This window comes from Phalaenopsis equestris, unplaced genomic scaffold, assembly GCF_001263595.1.
Source record: "Phalaenopsis equestris unplaced genomic scaffold, ASM126359v1 Scaffold000725, whole genome shotgun sequence".
Taxonomy (NCBI): domain Eukaryota; kingdom Viridiplantae; phylum Streptophyta; class Magnoliopsida; order Asparagales; family Orchidaceae; genus Phalaenopsis; species Phalaenopsis equestris.
Window position 1 is genome coordinate 79705 of NW_018165165.1, and position 25174 is coordinate 104878.

At 37.9% G+C, this 25174-nt stretch overlaps 1 protein-coding gene across 1 annotated transcript in view; it reads left to right on the forward strand.

Moving 5' to 3' along the window:
• The window catches only part of LOC110030479 (protein fluG), a 128920-nt gene that overhangs the window by 19795 nt on the left and 83951 nt on the right, over nt 1-25174 (forward strand). The window contains exons 2-5 of the mRNA XM_020733207.1: nt 8830-9081; nt 9619-9686; nt 14362-14477; nt 14577-14682. Of these exons, the coding sequence (XP_020588866.1) occupies nt 8830-9081; nt 9619-9686; nt 14362-14477; nt 14577-14682 (542 nt within the window). The remainder of the gene's footprint in view (nt 1-8829; nt 9082-9618; nt 9687-14361; nt 14478-14576; nt 14683-25174) is intronic.

Here is a 25174-nt window from a genome sequence, read left to right on the forward strand (position 1 = left end):
TATATATATATATATATATATATATATATATATATTCGTCCGGAACCCTAGCAACAGTTGCAAATTTGCTGATTCCTCTCCGGCGTCTTCGCGCTCGATTTCGTAAATCTCCCCCGCTTCTTCTCCGGCTCTGAGACGAGGCTCGTCTCCCGTCTTCCTGTCTCACGTGCTTTCCTGGCTCGAGATTTCCAGGCCTTCCAAACTCTGCGGTTCCTCTGTGGCCCGTCTCACGGGTGCCGCTCGTGTGTTTGAGGCTTCGTCTCCCGGTTACAGCTCGCGATTTCTGCGGCTTCTCTGGGTTCGTCCTGTCTCACAACGTCCTCTCTTTTTTAGCTTCGGCTATATCGACACGATTTTTCCCCCATATCAGAGCTGCTTTCTTCTCTGAACGCCGCACCTACCTTTGAGGATGACTTCAGACAAATTGTATTTAGCTGCCTTTACGGGTGTCCACTCCTCAGATACACCAAAATCGTCATCTTTCTTTCTTTCGTTTGAGTGGACAAAAGATATCAAGAAACCTGGTAGGAAAAATGAGAAACTTGCTATCTTTTTTACAGAAACTGAAGGTATTCAACATGTTTTCTCCCGTCGTCTGATTTTGGTTGGGAAATTTCTATATGATCATCCCAAAATGGAGCTCATTCCTAAAGAATTTGAACTTCTAAAAAATTTGAACTTATGCACCTTGTTAGAGAATAAAAAATTAGACTATTAGATAAGAGACACATTCTTATTCAAATTAGTAATGAAGAAGATTACATGCACTTATTTGCTAGAAGGATAATATGAATTGATAACAGAGCAATGAAGATTTTGAAATGGTTTGTGGATTTTGATCCACAGACAGAAGCGCCAATTATTCCTGTTTGGATTCGTCTCTGTGGTTTGGAATTTCATTATTTTTCTCAAAAAGTATTGTACTCTATTGCCTCAGCTTATGGGAAAGCCACTCAAGACGGACATTCCTACTTTTAATCTTTCCCGTTCTTCTAAAGCCATAATACTTGTTGAAAGAGACTTCACTTTATCCGCTTCTGTGGAAATCTGGTTGGGCACACAACATCATGAATATTGATAGAAGGTAGAGATTGAGCATTTTTCGTTGTATTGTTCGAACTGTCGTATCTTCGGACACTCCGGTTCTCAATGTCACCAACTTCACCCCCAACTCAAACCAAAAAAATAAACTGCTCCCCTAAAGGCTGCGATTCTATCTCCTCCTGATCAGCTCTAAGTTTTTGACACTATTGATCATCAAAAGGATATCCTAGACGACCTCACAATTGCCACAGGCACTATAACAACCATTCAGTCCCTAGTTGTAGCTCCACCGTCTTTGGAATATCCTATCGTGGGGGAGGGAGTTTCTTCAGACCCCGCCTGCCTTAGAACCTATCACCGATAATATATGTGAAAATACTTCTGCTGCTTCATTACCATCTCATCAGGTCCAGAAAGATGTTAATATTACGCAGGCTCATGGGGATCATGACGTACGACGATCTACACCTGTCCGACCACATTTGAAATCTACTGATCACGACGACCTACACCTGTCCGACCACATTTGAAATCTACTGATCAGATGAAGAATGACAGTTCTACACATCCAGAGAGGAGGAATGACAGATCTACACATCATGGAGAAAGAAGAAGAATGAAGATCCACTTGAGCTCAGGACTCTGATGGATGATACTTTGGTTATGACGGACAATGGTACTCACCTTACCAATTTGTTAGCCGGCTCATTTCCAAGAATTAGAGGCAGGAGGACTAAAGTGAGATGTCCCTAACACTTTTGTGCCTTTTTGTGGCTTTTTGATTTTTTACCTTTATGTATTTTTTCTTTATCTGGGTTTTGTGTGTGTTGTATTGTATGAGTTGGACTTTCTTTTAGGCCCTCTCATACAACATTTGCCCTTGGACTTTTTCTAACATTTGCCCTCGTCCGCGGCGTTGTTCGCGTCTGCGCAGTGCTTCTCCGACCCGATCTTCTGCTTTGTTTATGCGCCTTTCTCTCCAGCTCGACGCAAGTCTCTCGCTGCAGGTGACAACTGGTTGTTCTGATGACACTTCCTTCTTCTTTTGCTGTGGTGGGAAACCCTGAGGTCGAGTCCGCGGTGATATTCTCCTTAAACTATAAGGAATGTCGTGATGACACAGATGATTGTTCTTTTGTTAAGAAGGGAAGTAGGAAAGGTGGGAAAACAACAATTTTTTTCTCTGACTCAAAAATTTCTACCCTGATAGAAAAATTTAAGTTAGCTTTCATTGAAAAATTTCAGTGGGAACACCCTCCTATGGAGGTTATCAGAAAGAGCGTAGATGATCTTAAGCCAGTAGACAAGTGGAATGTGAGACTTATGGATGAGAGACATGTGTTAATCCAACTAACAATGACTGAAGACTAAACCAGAATTTTCTCTAAGAAATATCTTATTATCGCAGAAAAAGCTATGAAGTTACTCAAGTGGCCTCCTGATTTCGACTGAAATCATGAAACTTTCACTGTACCAGTATGACTTAGTTTATCTGGTCTCAAGCTGCATTTTTTTACCATCAGGTTCTTTACTCTATTGGGGCCAATCTAGGGGATCTTTTGAAGCTAGATCTGCCTACTTTCAACCTAACTAGACCATCGGTGGCCAGAATACTTGTGAAAGGGGATATTACTTTACCGGATGTTACTGAAGTCTGGCTGGACACATCCCACAATGGATATTGCCAACAAATCGCCTTGAAACACAAATCCCCATATTGTACCTACTGTAAGATGTTTGGTCATATCCTTGATAAATGCTACAAGTTCCATCATAATTTGAAAACTAAGGTTCAAGTGAATAAGGATGGGTCTAACCCCACTGTTCTGGACATTTTAGTTATACATAGGGAGGATACTACCAGACAGGTGGTGTCTGTTTCCCCTGAGGACCCCCCTCATGACATTTTTGTTACTGTTACTGAGAGGGATGTGATGTTGACACTTTCAAACCCCATAAAAAACAATACTGATGGACTATTAGCTACAAATGAAAGTGTTCAGACTGATAATCAGGAGAGCCTCGCAGCTCCACTTATTCAGGAAGTATCCGGTGTGGAGGCAACTCATACTATATATATGCTAGAACTTATTGTGGGTACTATGGTTGATATTCCTTCTTCAGCTCTACCACCCTATCAGACTGATTCTTCGGAAGAGGAATGACATGTCTATTCCAGGAGGAAGAAGAAGAATGGAGGCAGACTCCAGCTTGAGAACATATTGGATGATACATTGGTTACTTCTGGCAATGACAATTATCTTACCAACTTACTAGCTTGCTCCTTTCCTAGAACTAAATGAAGAGGCAAGACCAAATTTGGTCGCTCTCTATCCATCTGATACTATGTATTTCGACACTGTTAGGCTTTTTATTTAAGTATCTAATGCATTTTTTTGTTTTTTTTCTTTTTTTGGAACCATTTGTGGTTTTTTAGTGGACAGGGAGCCTCGTGGCTCTCTACGTGCTAATATAAATTTAAAGTACAAAATGAGTGAGGGAAGGAGGATCCCCATCTAAAAATAAAAAGAGTTTCCTAGGGTTTCTCTATCCACATTACAACTCCGCACCAAAAAAATAAAAAGTAAAATGTGTACCAAAAAATACATGAGATCCAGTACACCAAAATAAGCGTATACCCAACAATAAGAAATACACCAAAAAATTAACAAATGACACCAAAAAACCGAGAAAAGAGCACCAGTGCTACAAAGAGTTTGTTGAGACGGCGTCAGCATCATATGCATCTCAGTCCACGAGAGAATCTTGCAGAAAAAAAAAGACAAAAGGAGAAAAGGAGTCGAGATAGTAGACAGTGAGCCGATGAAGCCGAGAGCAACCAATACACCTTGTGGTCCTGAAAGGAGCGTAGGAGTACCACTTCAGACAGATAAGCATAAAAACAGAGAAAAAAAGAGATTCCACAAGGGAATAGGTACGAAAGGGAGACCCTCGACTAGCATCCTCAGGTGCAAGAGCTGGCACCCGAACAAGGCGCCACAAAACCAAAAGTAGGTATTACTTTAAGTAGCAGGAGAGGGGCAACCACATTTCCTAAGATAGCAGAAATCCAAGCCAGACCGAAATAGAAATAGAAAAATGAAAACAGTCCAAATGATTTGCAAAGCCAAGGCCAAACTATACCACCAAATTAATAATAACATGTTAGGAGGAAACATCCCGACGAACATAAGGAACATCTATCTTGTCTCCAACCAGCAATGTGTGTAAAGGGGGCGGGGGGGGGGGGGGGGGGGGGGCATCTCAGCAAGCTGTTATTGGGGTTAGTACTACAAGGAGGGGGAAATCCATCTCTTTTATAAAACTCCAAATAACAACCATATGAGAGGTTAAGAGTTTAATCCTTTTAATATAATAGAGAATATCCCAAGGGGCCTCGGCACAATTAGCAAGGTTGTCAACCAAGTTGCGATTATCACTTTCAAAGATAATAAAATGCCAGCTGAGAGAGTGAGCTATCATGACGGTAGTCAAGATGGCCCGAGCCTCCGCCTCAATAGGAGTAGGGTGAGGGAAAGAAAAGAATACAGTTTCCTGCACAATTCCTAGCAATGCCCCCACAACCAGCACTGTTGGATTTCCAACTCCCATCAGTGTTAAACTTTACCCACCCCCTGGGAGGTGGCCGCCATCTCACCAAAATTGGTGGATGAGGGAGCCTCCTCTCATCCAAATTCGTATGTCTGTAGGCCCCAAAAAAAGAAAATAATTTATGCCCGAAAGAAGCTTTGTTTAGCATTACCCGTCCTCCAAAGCTTATTAATATAGACAATAATATTTGTAAAGACCCTCATATTCTGAATGACTTTATCCTCATGTTTAATATCATTACGAGCCATCTAAATAAACCGACATATAATGTAAGGGTAAACTTGCAGAAAGTGTTTTTGCTTTTGATCCAGATTGCAAATCATAGTGGTAAGCAAAAGATTCCGATCCGGGTTTAAAATAGTGCCAAACCACATGCCAACCTTCCTCCAAATGAAAAGTGAATAAGAACAAGAAAAGAAAATATGCTCAACAGTCTCCTCCGCCGAGTTACAGAAACAACAACGTGAGGAAAATCTCAAAACCTTTAGTTTTAAGATATCATCACATGGAATAACAGAGTGGAAAATCCACCAAGCCAGGAAAGACATAGAGGGAGTTAATGCCCAACTCCACACACCCTCTCCCTAAGGGAGCTTGTGAAAATTATATAAGACAGAATATAAAGATTGGGTAGTGGAGGAAGACATGGGAAATTTCAAAGTAGGTGTATCTTGCATTTGAGGATCAATAGGAATGGTGGAAATAAAGGTAGCTCCCTCGAGCCTTAGAAGGCTAAGGAGAAAAGGAAAATTTTGATGACCATCCACCCAAGTATCAGAAATTATAAGACTTGAAAAGATTGTATCCCTGTCGGCGATAAAAAGTTGGGGGGTGTGTGGTGGAGTTGCCCGTAGGAAGCTGTCGGTCACCATAATCGAAATCGCGTCGTCTGCTTTGGAAGGACGCTTTAATTTACATATAGATTTAAGTTTAAAATCAAATATGAAAATCAAACTAATCCCATATTTTTCATATCCCATATTTTTCATAATTTAAACATAATTTAAATGAAAGAGCACTTTACCTCAAACCCTGTTCTATCCCGAAGGATAAACACAAGACTTGAGGATGAGACTCGATTAAATAAACAAAGAAATACATGATGTTTGTTTGACCTGCGAAACCGTTTTATTTGCCGACAAATTCCCCTATTTAATATGAAAAATTAAATATGGTTTATTTTAAGCCGAGTTCGGAAAAATTTCCTATAAGAGCAAATCCCTATAGTTAATTACATCCTAAATGACCGAAGTCAATTAAAAATACCCTCGATAAAAATCAGGAAAGATTGTCTTCGAGGAGATAAAAAGGATAAGACTTTTCAACGAGATCGGACAAAGAGGTGTGCAAAAGGTGAATGATTCAAATTTGGAACATTTATTGTAGAATCTAAAGGAGGAAGAACTAGGGGATGCCACAGATCCGAAGGTGAACCTCGCTGACTTCCCAGTCTACCCTATGGTTTGGCTTCAGTTTCGAGGAAAAATATTCAAGTGTTTTATCCTGTTTATTTTTATTTAATTAGGGCTTACATTTGTGTGAAACAATCACACAAACAGCCTGAAAGATATAAGAATTTAGGTCGTGACGGACGACGACCTCAGATTCCTAAAACGAGTTAGGGTTTAGATCGTACAGCAGAGCTGTACGAATACCTAATGAAAAGTTGAGGATTTATGTTGCGCTAGGCGAAAAACCTCGAAATCTTATGGATTGTTGTTTTAATTTCTAAGAAAGGAATGGTTTAGCTGGGGAACATATTTTCTGCTGTTGAAGATGGTCGTACTGCCCACCGTGCTAGTTCCAAGCTTCTTGTGGTGACGAGTTTAAGTTTTATAGGGTGTCAGGTTATAATGTCAAATTCAACGGCCCTATGATTGTAGTTCTTCAGATATTTTTATAGATAACATGTTGAAGTTGTATAGTGTATAACATAACAATAGATATGTAGCACAGGACAAATAATAGGGTATGCAGCAAAGAAAGCAATACAACATGTAGTGTAAAGAAAAGTAAAATGTATAGCAGGGAAGTGATTATAAGAGAATAACATGCTGTAAACGTCGAGACGCTCGACGGTGTAATTTCTCAAAGAAATAAATCCTCTGCAGCTCCGTGGACGCAAAAAAATTTGCCGAACCACGTAAATCTATGTGTCACTCTGGTGTTTTTTCTCTGTATGCAATTTTTTTCATTCCATTTTTCGCTTTATTGCCGTCGTTATTCACAACTTCTCAAACATAGCGGCCAAGAAGAATAGAATTTCATGATTAAAAAGATGGACTTTCAAACCTGGGAACCGAAGCCAAATAGGGATAATAAGAACCTCAGCTTTGGGATCAAAATTGGCTGACCATTTTAAGACTTTCATTCAACAGTCCTCAAACCACACCAATCGCCTAGTAAACAGACGCGTATAGTCCTCCCCATTGGACAACTGAATTAAAATGTGCCTTTCATCCAAAGGTTCTGTCTTCCAATCTCGGTAAGCTTCATCAGTTCGAAATGTTTTCGAAGGAACTCCATTTTAGGATACCCATACAGGAATTTTCCTATACCCATACAGGAATAGGATACCCATACAGGAATTTTCCTATCCAGTTTTTGGCATTTTAGTTTAAAATCCTTCTAGTTTTGTTCGATCACAACTATAAGCAACATAATATGGAATTACAATCCACTTCAACACAGTTAAGTTCTTTTGTAAAAGATAAAAAAACACAACCAATCAAACGAAGCTCCTCATCCGAATCCATTCAAACCCAAAACAGAAAACTCAACTATATTCTCCTCCCGATAAATTTTCCTCAATCATTATTGCAGAAACAGACTATTTGAGACCTAATCCAATCCTTGAAGTATATAGAGCCTTGTACAAGAAGTAATCAGAAAATGCAGTCAACTGAAAAAAAGAGAGGAATCAGAAAGGGGTTTTACCAATCTACAGAGATGTTCTCGGGCCGAATCCACCAACGCAGTCAGTTCTTGCGATGGAGAGGAAGAGAAGTAGGCGATTGCCACCGCTAGGGCACAGACAAGCACCACTCCGATCGTCTTAACTGACACATGATAGTTTGCGAGCTTCACCTTCACGTGAAGCTATCAGAGTTGAGGAGATGCGAACGAGAAAGGTAAGGAGATGCCAACGAATAGCGGGGAGGGTCATGGGAGTAATTCAAACGAAAACACGGACCCCGCCCGCGGGCCGCATGTTTAACAAATTCAAAATGCCGTTTTTGAATAAGTTGGAGAAACGCTCAATCCAAACGGTATGACGACGTTTTAACAATGCTGCCCGCACTTATAAGCTGCCCCAAACGCCACCTGTACTTATAAGTCCACCCCCTCTCTCCGTCTCTCTATTGAACATGAAACCGATGCTAGCTCCTTCTTAAAATTTCTATTTCAGTTAATCCTACATTTGTGATCGCATAGAGATTGAATAATCTACTAAGCTTTAGAAAGAATGCATAAAAGATTACACGATATTCAAAGTTAGGAATTTTGACAATGATATCACTATATACAACTGAGAGAATACATAATCACATATAACAAAGAAGGGGGTTTGACATGAAGGCATGAAGAAGGCAATAGTATTTGTTTGTTGCAGTTGCTCTTCTCCTCTCTCTATTCATGAATCCAAAATAAAAACTATTTTCTTCTATGACAAAATAGTTTCTTCGCTTGCTAGAACCAAAAATAACAATAGTTCTTCCTGCTTGAAAAAAATAGAAGAATTTTCACTGCAGACAGCCAAAAGACTTCTAAAAAGTCTCTCATAGTTTATGAATTAGGCAGCTGTAAATTTGAAGGGAGTTTTTTCAATTATATAGTTTAGAATGAATTGGATTGTTAAAAGGTGTATAATTCTCTATATATTGCTCGTATAGGGGAAGATCAAATATGCAATAAAAAATATATCCATTCATCCTCAAAAGAGAAGCATTGGTCAGGTTTTTGGAAAGACATTTCAGAAGGTTGTATTATCTGTAATCAAAGCCCATAAATGTTCTTATTAGACGTATATAAGAAATCTTGTACCTCTACTTCTATACTGCTTTGGCAATATATTTTTTAGCTATGTTTTATTTTAATTGACCAATGGATTATGATAGCTTTTGTTATTATTTATCTCATAAACGTTTGACACTATCCCACTCTCTAATGCAGAGGAATGTAAGAGACATTGCTAGACTGTACAACTGTGAGGCATCCTTTGATGCAGTTGATGCGCATAGAAAATCCTGTGGGATAACTTCTGTTACTTCAAGATGCATTGAAGCTGCAAATATATCTACTATATTCATAGATGATGGGATTAAATTTGTCAAAATGTATGATTGGGAGTGGCACTCACGTTTTGGTCCAGCGGTTGGGAGAATATTAAGAATCGAGCATTTAGCAGAGACGATCCTCAATGATGTGAGTAATGAGTTTTATTTCGTTGGCTCTTTATATTTTTTTCTCCTAGATTTTTCAACTATTTGAGGGGCTGGGCTTTGGCTGGAAATAAGCTATTTTGATCTTGACAAAATCATGAATCACTTTTAGAGTTTTTGACGGGATGATGAAAGTTAATGGCTAGGCCATTTGATATTAATGAATATAATTATTCTTAATTTTGCAAAGCTCTTATGGCATAATTGAGAGTACATATTGATGTAAGGCTATTTTCTTTAGTCTTTTGATTATGTTATTTTTTTGTTTGCCTTTATTTGCATTTAAACAGTTGAGTTAATAATTATCATTTTCGGTAATCATTATATGTGTTCATTTAGTTTTAAACATAGTTTTTTTATATAATAATAACATTTTATTCTTCTTTGATGTCATCTTCTTTTTTTTTCTTTCATTATTTATCTGTATTTTAATTAATTATGATCTTTATTATGAAGCATCATATTTGTCCATATTGCCTAGTATAACGTGTTAGTTTTCTGTGCAAATATTGATTTACAGGAGAGGTATGGTGAATCAAATTGGACTTTGGAGTTGTTCTCTCATATTTTCTTGGGACGGTTGGAATCATATCCTTTGCTGTATTATTTTTGCTTGTTTTGAAAGTTTAATTCTAAGTGCTGGCAATTTTGTTGATGACTTGGGGACTTCTGGCGCAATATCATTATTATTTGAACTACTGGCACAGTATGCATTATTATGTGGGATTAAGAAAAGAGGCATTTACGTACCTCCGATCCAGTTCTTATGTATATCTAACACCTTTTTTTTACATTTATACCATCTAAATCTTTAATATCACATAAAAAATACCACCATTTTAATTTTTAAAAAGTGACACATCTTTTCATGCAAAGGTACGGTGGCATATATGCAAAGTTGAAATTTTGTTATTAGAATCCCCTCTCAATATCACCTTCCTACCGTCCACTTGGAACTCCATTGTCAAGGACTTCAAATCCACCATCTCCTTTAATGTTTAGAGCCACTTCATCTCCAAAATTACAACCAATCCCTTGCAAATTTATTGACTTATCTTTACCTTCCTTGTCCCCATCATGACGCCGAAGCTCCCGGTAGTCACCAGCTTCAACCCTAGCTTCTTCACAACTTGATTTAAGACGAAGTTATGTGTGGCCCCATTATCTACCAACAACACAATCGGTTGTTCCCTGATCCACTCTCTCATCTTCATTATGTGATTTAGGGTAAATCCCACCACAGAATTAAGGGACACCTCCGCCGCATCCATGTTAGTTGTGGATTCTGATTGTTGCACCCATGAGCAGTAAACATGTTGGCTTCCACGCAGTCAATGCACCCGATGCCAAGGCACAGAGCTATGGGCGCTTAAGTCCTCATTGAGTGTTCCCAAACCGAGGTGGAAGTCCTATGCTCAAAGTGGGTTTCTGGCGGGGCACCCGTTTCTAGAGCCCATAGTAGTTTTTAATAGAACTACTATTAATGTCACAATTTCGAGCAACATATGTGCGGGTTTGGAGCATAACTCTTCTTGTTTGTTTATCAACAAAATCCTGGTGAAGGTGAGAAGTGTTGGTGAGAAAGATTATGGTGTTTTTTAATGCGTGTTTCTGCGTCGGATCAGTGGAAGAGTGTGGAGTGGCGTCCTGTAAATTTCTTCATCTGAGCTTGGAGAAGAAATTTGTGTCTTTTGTAAAACTATCTAATTTTCATAGTGAATTTATGATGGTGTAGCTTCGCGGTTTTTTCCCGTTCTTGGGTTTTTATATGTAAATTTTCGTGTGCTTTTCTGTTTGTTTTGATTTTGTTTATGTGCTTAAATTTATTGTTCTGATTTTCTAGAATATGCGATCCTTTTTCGCAGTGAAACTAGAAGGAGATTCTTTTGGAGTAGTTTCTTCCAACAATCCAAATGCAGATGCTCATCCTCCACTGCATCCTCTTCTGATCGCTTACTCTCTGTATCGTCCTCCTGAACTAACTGAATCTAAAGGACTCGCTCCTTGCAACTGTGTCCTGGGGCGTATTTCTCATCACAGCGGTAACATAATCCTTTTGCTTTTTTATCTTGCACTTCTGCGTCTGTGAGGCGCTTGAAACTACCTTTGAGATCTCTTTCTGAAACAATGCCGCCTGGGTCTTTGATGTCGTGGCTGTTAAGATGCTCTTGCAGAATCCTCCGTTGTCGCCGCTTTTACTAGTCTTCGTCAGCTATTTCTTGTCCTATATCTTCTGGGCGAGCTCCATCATTTCCCTCAATCCTCGCGGTCTCAAGGGGAGGATGACCGCTTGTATTTCGGCCTTCTGGCCTTTCGAGAAGTTCCCTTACAAGACTGCTGCAGAAATTCCTATCAACCTCCCCGACAAGAGCTCAAACTTCTCTCATTTCTCCATAACCTTCCCCTCCTGAGTCAGAGCATATAATTTCTCTTGTAGGTCTCTGTCCCAAATGGCTCGGATATGTTCCAACAAGCAATTCTTAAACTCCTCCCATGAGTGTATCAGGTGCCTTGACTCTATCCACTACAATCACACTAAAGCCTTCCCCTTCAAGCATTCTCCCGCTGCCATGAGCTTCTCTTCCTCAGTCAATCCGTTGATCGCAAAGTATCGCTCTACCGGATATTACCATCCATGTGCATCATTCCTTTCGAAGATCGACATCTTCAGATCTCCGTCCCAACCGACTCTTCCTCTGGTATTTCCCCCCATGTGTTTAGAGTGGAAGTGCCTCCTTCGGTCATAGGCATATCTCACTCCTGAATCCCTCATTCCTTCATCGTGCTCTTCCTTGCCCCTTACACCATCCCTCCTTTAATTTTCGTCCCATCCCCTCCATCGGAAGTCTCTGCTTCCCCTCTTCTCGGAGTTCTAGGGGGACGCTCTTATAGGTAGATGAGATCTTCTTCGTAGTCTTCTCGTTCGATCTCTTTTCTAGCCAAGGATTTATTGATCAATCCTTGGTTAGAATTGGCAACTGGAGCGATTGGCATGGCCTTGGTTTGCTTCTCCTTGAGCTTTCATCTTCTCCCACATTTCTCTTATGCTTTCAAATCCATCCTCAATTCAACTTTCAATGAAGGAAAACCTTTCCTCTATGGTGGCGTACATTTCTTCCATTCCTGATTTGATTTGCCCTACCTTGCCTTCTAGTACATCCACTTTCTTTGCTGCCATCCCGCTAAGATCTATGCTCTGATACCAATTTGATACACTTCGGACTCAAAATCAGCAAGCAACAACAGCGAAACAACTATGGATAGATGGAAAAAAGTCAATTAAGGGCTGTCTTGTGATAAACAAATGCAAACAAGCAATATACAAATGATGATCTACTTTCGTGAGGTAGATCGGCTCCCCCACACCCTAGACATTGTTAGGAACACCACCAAAAGAAGAAAACACAATAGCCAACAAAATTATGCATAAAGAAAGCAAACCCTAGGTTCTTCCCTTAATAGAATCCCCTCTTAGCAATCCAAAAACTTTCCTTCCTCACTTTCCCTCTAAACTCTTAATTTCTCCTCCTTGCATAGTTGATTTTGGCCCTAGTAGACCCCTCCCTATCATTTCCTTCTTTTGCGGCTCCCCCTGTTTGCCCCTCTTCATTCTGTTGCCAAGATCGACCCGTCTGTGGGCCGGCTATGATGACTTCAGCCAGTCCAGGGAGGACTGACTCACGTATAGGCGTAACAGGTAGTTGTGATCAACGGGAGTTTGGAAGGTGGCAATAAGGTTGAAACGAGGAGAAAACGGGCGGATATAACAGCGGAATAACAGGTCCTTGCTGTCCTGGGTGGCAGCAAGGTGGAATTTGGGTTCCCTGGAACAATGGATTTGCGGCAGGGAGGTGGTTAGGAGGGCTGGAACAGTCGTTTGATGGTAGGGACATGGCCCGGGATGCTTGGGACAACTGCTGGTGGGAAGGGGAGACTAATTTTAACTTCTATGCCTTTTTCCCATGAGCTTCTATTCCTTCTGTGCGGCTTCTCCAGACACAGCTGATCCCGTCGATGCCTTTCATGCAACTCTCATTTTTACGCATGGTGATCACATCAATGCTATCTTCTACGAATTTTGTGTGCCTTCCTTGTTTCTTTCTTGTTGAGAGTTTGGTTAGAAGAGGGGACCAAATTGTGAGTGTAAGAGGGATTATAAGTGGGATGGGGGAGGAACAAGCTTTGTTTTGTTTTTGTGAAATCCATTTGGCCCTTCTTCAGGGATATGTGCGAGTAATGGAGAGGGGAGCGCATGTATGCGCTTGACGTGCTCTCTTTTCTCTTATTATCTTTATCTTTTTATTACAGGTCAAACATCATTGTAGTGGACTAAAACCACAACCTACCCCATTCCATTCAAATCACATCATTGATTTTTTTTTTCTGCTTGACTTGTTGATTGCTCTACTTCTAGCTGATATGATGAAGTGAAACGGACAATTTTATAATTATAACCCAACTGACAATGACATAATAGAAATAATTTCAAATATTCGACAAGAAATTTGAAACACATAAAGTCATCAAGTATTTGAATTTAATTTTTACATATTAGATTTCGTCAAATTTCTATAAATTAAGAGCACTAAATAAGTTAATAATATCAAAGCAATAATATCAGAGCATGTAGATGAAATAGAGCAACGAAATTGTAGAAGTAAGAAAAATAGGTTTTACTTCGGTACAAGGAGATGACTTCTCTAAGGATTTAGTTATCATATTTTTACTGGCAGGAATCCCACATCTATTGCACTCGTATGATCAAAATTAGTAACAGAGATTTTAGTAAAGAGAAAAGTTTCTAATTATTTTTTTTGGAACAACTATTTGTTGATTTTTTATCCCCAAAATTAGTAAATATGGTTAACACTGGCTACCAGAAAACCATAACCGGCAACTCACGTGCTTGAAAATTTCGTTGCAGTTCCTCTGCAAACCGCTAAAACCTGCAACTGTCGGTTTACAAAAGCAGCCATTACTGAAATCCTAGCCATAAATTCAAATCCATTCTAACTCTACAGCCAAAGCTCAAAATCCAAAGATTAATTTAAAATTTTACCACACAAACGAAGTCATGTTCCAAAAAATGCTAAAGGTCCACTGCCTCCGGCTAGTAGTAAATCAGCCTTTTTCGGTATGCCATGCCAGGTAGGCAAAGGATGCAGTTAGCCATTTTCTTGCGTATTGTGTTGCTTAAAATCATGAAATTTCTATTAATTAATTTTTAATACATCCATTGCTATTTCCTTAGCTTGAATGTCACAGTTGTTGATAAGATCGTTGCAATGAAAAGCATAGCTGCCTATCGAAGTGGTCTACAGATAGATACAAATGTCAGCAAGATTGTCGCCGAGGAAGGTCTTCTCCAAGACTTGCAGGGTAACTTAGTGTGTCTGCATGTGAATGTTTTCTGGGGATATATGTGTAATACTACAGGTTTACCGGTTTGCATCACCATTATACACTTATCTTTTCAAGGTGGGAAACCTGTTCGGATCAAGAGTAAAGGCTTTATCGATTACATATTTACATGTAGCCTAGAAGTTGCACAGTCCTTCAACTTGCCTGTGCAGATTCACACAGGGTAATATTGTTCATTAACGTCTGTTTTAATTGACATTACTTTTATTAATATACCGGATATTTCGACTTGTAATCTGACAGTTTTAGGTTGTTTTATTTTGCTCTTTGTTTAACATACATACTTAATGCATAGGTTTTTGCATATCTGCCTACACATTATTTGCAATATTTTTGCAGCCACCTGAGGCAGAATATCTTTGAAGTTGTTTTGTGCCTGAGAAGGGACACAATATTCATAAAAAACCTTAGGTTTTATCATCTCATTTGAATCTTGAGAGTCTTTACATCCTACACATAGCAAACCCTGCACAAACACAAGCTTCTTACACATTCCATTGATACTTCCGGTGTAAATAGCCATGGTATAAAATCCCCTTACTTGATCCAGCTATCATAATATTAAGAAGAGAACTTAATAGAAGCTCTGCATGCATAAGATTTTCATTCATCAAACAACCAAATGGGGATAAAGTTCCTCTCTCAAGCACACTAATGATGACCTGTCCCGCAGGAATATGACTTGAAACTGGTGTATTTACAGTTTGTTTGCATCCAGTTTGTTGCGAGCACTCCTTTTAAATGGAAGCAGTAAGAAAATAAATTAAAATATAGGAAAATGAGTTTGCGAATAAAAAAATTGAAGTTGTATATCCAAGGTAGATGACTAAACTGAAGTTGGATGCAATTGAATCTTGTTGAGTTTCATATTCATAAACAAAATGAAAAAATGAGCTTCACTTTCTATGTTAGCTGGTTCAGCATATAGTCAGCTCTTAGAAGAGCAATCCAAATCAAAACATTGTGAGCTTTAGAAAAGACTTACTGGATTGCAATATATTATAGTTTATCAAAACAACGATTGCCTATCGACCATTGAGTATCAATGGAAGGTAGATCCGATATAACCTAAAGATTTTTCTTGATTAGTCAATGAGACCAATTATCAAGAGTTAGAGAGTATTAGGTTTTGTGTTTCATTTCATTATCTATTAAGTATCTATAAAATCATAGTGAGCTTCAAATAGGAAATATTAAAAATCAGGTAATAATAATTATATAATAATTACAGTAGGTCTACGAAATTTCATGGATCCATGATGTAGCAATTAAAATTAACCAAGCAAGGTGAAAGGCATAATCCATGAAACTAGCTAGTGGGTTGACAAGGAGGGCAAAGCAATGGACCAGCCAGGGGTGGGCTCTAGGGCAAGGAACCAATACATGCGAGTATGATGGATTGGTGGGGATGACTAAGGGCATAGGCTCGGGCGAAGAACTAGCATGCACATGTTTGAGCTTATACCTTTCTAGTGAATTATCAGACTGCATATTACAATAAAGATTCATATACATCCGACGGGCATCTTTCTTTATGTTAACTTCATCAATTCTCATGATTTCTTTTTTCTTTTCTTTTTTTTTTTTGAAGGGCTGTCATTTTTTCCATCATTACATTGTTCCAATTTATGTTATTGGAATTCTTAAACACAATTGCAAGTATAGATTTATTATGTAAGCTAGTATGAGGAAGGATTGGCGATTAAAGAAATTTTTTTGCATTGTAAAAAAGAAATGTAATAAATGTTTAGTGGATGTTCTTGTAGCTTTATTTGTATGTTCAATAGTTCCCTCAACAGATTCAGTGATAGAGATTTGATTCGGTTGATTGAACTTGTATAGATTGAGATACATCTTTTCTTATGTAAAGCTTTAATTGCTGAGTAGAAAATGGTTTTTTTTTGGCTTAGTGTGAGTTGGTGTGACTGGTTCTAAAGAGTTATTTGTTGGGACATGACTTAATGAAGGGCAATCTTTTGGAAAATAATATTTTTGAATAATATTTCTACCTTAGATTAAGTAATAACAAGGTAGTGATTTTTTCATTGAAAGGAACATCAATAAACACATACACCTTTTTCATGGTATCATGGTGTCACTTGTGACTATTTTGTGTGGGATAACAGCAATGAAAACATATTTAACTGCTCGGCTGAGAGTTTCTTTGTTTAAGGAATGAGCATTAACAAATGCAAAATTTACAAATATTTTGAAAACTAAGTTGTTTGAGGCACTGATATGGGAAAAGAATTTGTTCAAGGCATGCGCTGTACTCTTGAACCAAAGTACTTCTGTAGTTAGCTGGTTCATGTTGTGAAGATAAGTTTCTAGCTATCATTCTAAACAAGATTCTCAAAATTGGTGTCCTTTAGGAAATCTTCATTTGCTTGATGGTACTGCCTTTATCTAAGCCTTCCTGTACCATTTTTCGTTTGATTCTTCCACTAACTAATCATTGGGTTATACATTAATAGGTTAGTGGTTCTTGCCAACACATTCATAATCTCCTTTAACTGAGCCAAAGTCGTGATCAAACGTATTACTATTTCACTCAGGTATATTTTCCATTGCATTATCAATTTTTTTTTTCATTATTACAGTTGACTTGTTATTCTTAATCACGTGAGTAGCCTTACAAACTTCTTGAAAGTCATGCGCAATTATGAAAAGTTAATGGAAGTTTTTTCTATTAGAAGATAGCCAATGGATGTTGCTTACAAGATTTGAAGCATTAGGACATGCTCATTTTGAATGTAATAACCAATTAAAAAAAATGTTAATAATCGAATGGAAGCAACTCTTCAATTGTAACTTCAAAAGTCTTGTCTCTCCATTCCGAACAAAGTGAAACGAACAGAGTAGGAGACAGGAAGAGAGTGTGAGAGGCAGTGTGTGAAGAAGAAGACGGAGCAGGATTCGAGTGTTTCTCCTACCGAAGTTTTTACGTCAAGTGTAGAGGAAACCCATCCACACTTGTGTAGCCGAAAGAAAAGGCAAAGCTTTCGTGCAAGAGGAAGGAGTGGCTCATGCTTAGTTTCAGCGCCATCTGTATGAAGGAAGTTCAAGCCCTAACCGTAGGTGAAGGATACTCACTGGGCTTTGACGATCAGTGCTAGTGGTTGCGGGAGGAGTTCGACATTGCTTGTGCAAGGGAAACGAGACATGAAGATCGAGCAGAGAGAAATTAGGTTTAGTGCGAGTGCTGGTGCTTACGTGGGAAATCAAGTCGAAGGAAGAAGAGAAGAGGAGGGGGCGCCGGATGCGTGTGATGGAACCTGCGTCGTTCGGGATAAAGGGGAGACGGTGCACATTAGATAAGTTACATGATATTTAGTTTTAATTTGTATAGATTAAAGATGTTATAATATTAACATATGGTTTTATGAGTATTGTATGTGGTATGCTTTGATGTGAAGGAGAAAGGCAACAGCTAGTGCACGTGTGGCTAAGGGCAGCAATCGAAATTATTTTAATATAGGGTAAGTTTTAATTTTTTATTTTTTTAATTTAAACGAATGTTATAAGTATTAATGATAGCTTCTATTAAATTAAAACAGAACTCTTTTTATCAAAGAACTTTTACTTCGTAAGTTTAGGAGGCTGAAAATTTGATTTTCACACAATAAGGGTAAGGTGAAACTTTATAAGTTTTATTTGTTAATTTTATAAATTGTTTTAATTAAGATGGTGTTAATATTAGTTGTATTTGAAACATGACGTACTTGAAGTATGGGGCATATAATTTGATAGCGAGTGTGAATCACTTTGAAAAATAAGGTATGTTCTAATTAAAGTTAAAGTTTAATGTATTTAATTTAGAATTTACAATTAATTTTTTTAGTAAAATATTAGTGTACAACAATAATTAAAGTTGAAGGACATTTAAACCTGAGATTAGAGACACAGAGCCTGTAAAACGAACAAATAAAGTTGAGATGAGTAATTATATTTTTAAATTCCAGTAATTATCCCTATTTCAAATTATATGTTTGATTTCATGCATGTCCTAGTTCAAAAATAGATTCTTCATATTGTCAGACATGATAAATATGCATGTTAACTAGCTGCACAATGAAATTACTGCATATAATTCTTCATATGGTTAGTCATGATATATGCATGTTAATTGTTAATGTCTTAATAGTTGCACAATGGTTTACTTTATGAAGATACCAGATTACTACACGATCTTTTTATTTAAATAAAGTTGTATATGCTAGCTTAATGTATGGCTAGACGTGTATGTTAGATTATGATTTGATTTTTTTGAACTAGAGTAAATGTGCTTCTTTTAGATTATCATACGATCTTAGATTTTAGTAAGAATTGCATGATTTTTAAAAAAATAAATACAAGTCTTATATGAAAGTAATGTAAAAGCTGTGCTGACGGAATAATGTTGGTCAGAGGTGTGTTAGGTTATGTTTTTATAATGCTCCTAAGAAAGATGTGAAAATTAATAATATAAAGTAAAAGTAAAGTAAGACTATACTAAAAGTAAATGCATATAGAAATTTAATATGTATTATAATAACTCTAGTATGCATATCTCTAATAACTTGAATATAAACAATATCAACAACTTTATTTTCTAAAATTCTCCAAACTATTTCTCTTAGAACCATATCATATGTTTTTTCTAAATAAACAAAAATCGTTTATAGATCCTCCTTGCTCTCTCTGTAATTCTCCATGAAATCTCTCAAGAAATGTATAGCTTTCATAGTTGACTTACTTGACATGAATCCAACTCAATTTTGAGAAACTTTTGTATCACGTCGTATTCTATGTTTAATTACTCTATTCATAACTTTAATGTATGCTCATTAACTTAATTCTTATATAATTTGCACACTCTTGTATATTCGCTTTATTCTTAAAGTAAGAACCAATATACTCTTTCTACACTCACCAATCATCATTTTAGTTTTTAAATAATAGTAAAAAGTTTAGTAAACTAACAAATCTAAGATCTCTTAAATATTTTCACACTTTAATTGAAGTACCGTAATGTCTTGTTACTTTTTCACACTTATTTTTCTTTAAAGCGTTCTCAACTTCTGTTTTACTTATGTGATGGCAGAAATAAAAAAATTATTCTTATATATGATATTAAGAAACATAAAGTTGAACGTATTTTCACAATCTTCATTGATAGTTTATCAAAATTTCTCACCCACCTATGTTTAATATCTTTATTTAAGAAATATATTTGTTTAATTTTCATCCTTAATACACTTAATATAGTATTAGCTTCATCATTAATATCTCAAATCTTAAGATCTTAAAGCTTGCACATAAAATTAAGTTTATTTGCATTTTCTAAGTGATCAGTGCTCCCATCTAACTCTATGATAATATTTTGTTGTTTTTTTTAATTTTCTAACCCTTAATTTCAAAATCCAAAACTAATAATCGATGTTGGGTAAAATATATAATTATAAATATAAAAGTTTGCATGAAAATGAAGTATATCTATCAAACATCAAATCTTTAATGCAGTATGCTAGTCTGTTATTGTGTAAAATAATTTGCCTTTTATTTTTTTATTTATGCTAGTATTAGTCCTAAATGTCATATGATGTTTGCATAGGTTTTAACATTATTCTAAGCTTAAACATAGAATTTTGGAGTGTCTTTTGGGATGAATTCTAATTTTTGCTGAGATGTATAAAAAATGTTGGTTAATACATATAAAAGTGTTGACCTCGCTTTTGGTCGAGGTGTAATTTTCCCTTCTTAGTAGCCTAGGATCTAGCCGTAGGACCTTTCTGTCGACTACTCCTAGAAAACTAGTGGAGTCTTTCCCGTTAGCAATTCTGAACTTTTCTTCGCTCGACTTTACGTTCCATGTAGTAGTCTTGACCGCTATTGCTTAGCAGGTAAAGCTATTCCGAAGGAACTCAGGGAGCATTCCTATTGGACTGCCGACCTTAGGATTGGCTTTACTCGTTGAGTTGGCGTCGCTGCGCTCTTCGCCGTCCTGGTTAATCAAATTCTAGCCGAAATTTTGATAGGATTTGGACCGCGACGCTTTTTTGACTCGATCGACGATGAGGTTGCCTGGACGACTCCAGATGAGGAAACGTACTGCATCGATGCGTCCGGAACATCGATTTTGCCTAGGGGGGACGATCGTTTCATTGCGACGGCGCGTCTTGGGAAAATAACTATTTAAGTGTTAATTATAATAATAAATAATATTTTATTATTATTATTATTATTATAATTAATAACCTATATTAAAACCCTTAACCTAACTCCATCTCTCTCCTCCTCCCATTAAACCCTCAGGGTTTATCTCTCGCCCGAGCCTTAGCTCGCCCCGCCTTCCTCATCTCGTTCGTGAGCCAGTTGACGGCTCACGCGTTTGTGAGACCCATCCCCTGCGGCAAATCCTTATCTCTTTTCTCATGATGTCGCGACCTCTCGAGCCGCAGCCCCCCATGATCGATCTCTTATCCCTGCTCCTCTCTGCGACGATTTTCGGCATTTTTTCCCGCTTCCCTCGCCTCTGGTTTGCGGTGGGTGAGTTTAAGCGAGCTCCTCTTCTCCCTGATAGATATATTTACTCCATTTGGGGAGACCCAAAAAGCGAGCCGAAAATTTTTGGAGAGGGGGAGACTCTGCAAAAATTTCTAGAAGTGCTTGGAGTTGTTGTTTGAGCTTTTCTTGCCTTTATTTTGCTGTTTGAGAAAGAGCCGGGTTAGGTATCCCCTCCCCTTTTCTCTGCTTCTCTTTGGTTCTGACCGGCTGAGGGCTGCTCCCTGTTTCTTTTTTCTGTTCGGCCAGGAATACATATTGTAGGCGGCTTTATTTCAGTAGACATTTTTCATGCTGAATTTACTGTTAACTGCTGATATCTTGATATGCTCGTCGGGGATGTTTTATATTCTTCATGCTACTTAGTTGAGGGTGTAGGTTCATGAGGAGGCATGCTTCACCTTTTAAATTTGTTCTAGCTTCTTCTTCACGCTTTTATCATGTGTAAAATGGCATGTTGAGATTCAAAGGGGGGCTTCCTATACTCTTATGCTTTTTTTTTTCTATTTCTTCCCCTATTAGAAATGCATGTTAAAGAAATCATAATTTTGGGGAGATTTACTCATATCTCTACTTCCTGTTACTTTACTGTTCGAATCTTAAAAAATGCATGTGTAGAGAGCTCGGTTTAGCTCCTGTGGTTGTCTCTTTTGTTCGAAATCTATGTAGGGTATGAAAAGATTTATTTTTGGAAGTCTCTCGAAGTTTATCTTGAAGGCTTGGTGTTTGATTTATCACTGCTCTTTCTCATTCAAGTATTGGTTCAGAAAAGGAATTTTTGGAGGCCTTGAAATGTTAGCTTTGAGATTTATGCATCTTCATACTACCCTGTTCATATAAAACACATGCTGAGGGGGGGTTGTTTTAGCCATTGAATGGCTTAGTTTGCTTGTTTTAGCTCCTACCCGAGAGCCTGTTGTGGTGTTTATTCCTGTCCCTGTTCCATAGCTATGGGAAGGTTCATTTTTATTTGCTTTAACCTCTATTTGGGAGCTCGTTTTTTTTGTCTGGTTCTGCTCCTACCCAAGAGGTAGCTTGGGAGCTTGATTTGGTTTGTTCTTTGTCCTACCCGTGAGCTTGCTGGTAGGGCATTTGGCTTGGCTTTGGCTCCTGGTGGGCTTGGTTTTGGCTTGTGCTAGACTCGATTTCAGCGATTTGCTGGTTGCGGTTTTGGCCTTAGTTGAGGGGCTCAATTTGGCTTTTTTAAGCCCTTGGACTTGGCTTGTTGGGTGGTTGTCCTGTACTTCTCCTATTCCTACCCGTGAACCTATTGAGGGGTTGCCTGGGACGGTATGGCTCTTCTTCTTGAGTCTGAGTGGCTTGAATTTGATCGTTGAATCAAGTTTGTCATCCCAAAAATTATAATCACTTTAGTTATCCTCTTATGTATGTCAAGGGAGCATAGCAGCCACTGGTAGTTCTTTTTGGTTGCCTTAGCTGTGAGCCTTACTTGTTCTTTGGGTTGTCTTTGGTCGTGGGCCTTAGCAGCTTGTCCCTTCTGCCCATAACCGTGAGCCTTAGTAGTTACCTCTCTTGTGGGTTGCCTTGGCCGAGAGCCTTAGCAACTGTTCATCTCTTTGTATTGACCCCGGCCGTGAGCATTTATTTGATTATATGAGAAGATTTTATGCTTATTTGATATATGAGGCTATTGATTAATTTGAAAGTTGGAAGATCCTGATTTTTGTATGGGTTTGGAAATACTAGTGGTGGTTTCCCCGGGGTCACTTTCCTTTTGCTCAATTTATGAAGTTTGAGAGATTTTCGAGTTTTATATTAGGAGAATGTTTGGCTGTGACAAATTGATTTCATAAAAGATATCTTTGGGGTTTGGATACCGGCGTTAGGAGGTCATTTTGACTTGGGTTGATCCACTTATGAAAATGTGAGAAAATGATACCCTTTCGGGTGGATTCAAGGATCTTCGGGCTTTCCTTTTCAGGTCTTTTCGTCACGAGTTTTGAGAGCTGATTCATCCTTCGTTCTTTTCGATGTTTTAGGCGAATCAGTCCGTCCTCTCTCTCACCCCATTTTTGTTCCTTTTTTCCTTGCTTCTTGGTTTGGTTTTTTTGATGCTTATGTCCGATACATAAGTGTCCACGTATAGCCTTTTGATATACGTGAAACCATCAAGCAAGGTCGCAAGTAGGTCGGTTTTGTTTTGGGACTTAGGACGGTGATGACAAAGGCACACCAGGGATAAAACATAATGATATGTCATCCTACGACATCAGGATCCGATTCAGGAACCCATCAGTGGCCTGGAGGATGACTGTATCATCCCCCGACACAAGACTAGCGGAAGTTGACCCGAACCTTCTTAGGTTATTGGTAGCCTTATGCCCGACAACGCGATCGACTCATGGACAACTACTTTTTAAAATTGATAAAAAAAAATTGATAAGAACAGATACACCTTTTTCTAAAACAAAAATACACTTTTATCTACAAACAAAATTGATACAACCACTTTTTGCATGTTTGAAATTTATGCGCATGCTGAAAACATAAATTTTAAATACATTTTAAACATTGGTTGTCCACCTGTTGATCACCTGTTTATGCTATTTGATAGGACACTCTTCTAGTTGAGTGACGGGTTTTATACATACGGGTGACCGAGTAGCCTTCGACGACCCTCGAGTACTAATATATAGTTGAACCTAACCCCGACCCGAGTGCTTGCGGTCCCCTCTTTTCGGACTTTTTCATATGTATTATCGAATTTTTTGGACAAAACACTCGTGGTCTCTTTTCGGGATTTTTTCATGTTTTCTACGATTTTAATTGATTTGTCAATTTCCTCGCATTTCTCTTGTCGTGAGTCTTTTGACGATCTTTCTCGAGATTTTTGGACAATGTTTCTTTGTTTTTCGCTTATATAAAGCATTTCAGCCTGCATCCTCAAATTTTGTTGCTTGTACCTGTTGCATCAATTACACCTAAGGAACAGCGGATCTCACAGGTATACAAGTTTGTTTTATGTTTACAGCATGTTATTCTCTTATAATCACTTCCCTGTTGTACCTTTTACTTTTCTTTACACCGCATGTTTTACTGTCTTTTTTACTGCATACTCTACTACTTGTCCTATGCTACATATTCTACTGTCATGTTATACACTGTAAACTATATACTGTGCAACTTCAACATGTTCCCTATAAAATATTTGAAGAACTACAACCATAGTGCCGCTGGATTTGATATTATAACCTGACACTCTAGAAAACTTAAACTCGTCACGACAAGGAGTTTGGAACTAGCGTGGTGGGCACGACCATCTTCAACAACAGAACATGTCTTCCCCAACTAAACAATTCATTTCCTGGAAATTAAAATAACAATCCATAGGATTTCGAAGTTGTTCGCCTAGCGCAACATAAATCCTCAACCTTTTCTCTAGGCATTCGTATAGCTCTGCTGTACGATCTAAACCCTAACTCATTTTAGGATTCCGAGGTTGTTGTCCGTCATGGCCTAAATCCTCACATCTTCCAGGCTGTTTGTGTGATTATTTCACACGAATGTAAGCCCTAATTAAATAAAAAATGACAGGATAAAATACTTGAATATTTCTCCTTGAAACTGAAGCCAAACCATAGGGTGTACTGGGAAGTCACCGAGTTTTTGGATCTGTGACATCCTCTAGTTCTTCCTTTAGATTCTGTAATAAATGTTCCAAATTTGAGTCATTCCCTTTTCACACTTCTTTGTCCGATTTCGTTGAAAAGCGATTTCGTTGAAAAGTCTTTGAAACTCCTTGAACATATTATTTCCTGATTTTTATCGAGAGTCTTCTTAGATGACTTTGGTCATTTAAGAAGTAATTAAGTATAGGTGTTTACCCTTATAGGAAGCATGTCCGAACCCAGCATATTATAAACCCTTTTTAATTATTTATATTAAATAGAGAAACTTGTCAGCAAATACAAAGGTTTTGCAGACCAAACGGATGTCATATATTCTTTAGTTTATTTGATCAAGCCTCATCCTCAAGTCTTGAGTTTATCTTTCGGGATAGATACATGGTTTGAGGTAAAACACTATTTCATTTAAACTATGAAAAATATGGGGTCAATTTGATTTTCATATTTGATTTTAAACTTAAATTT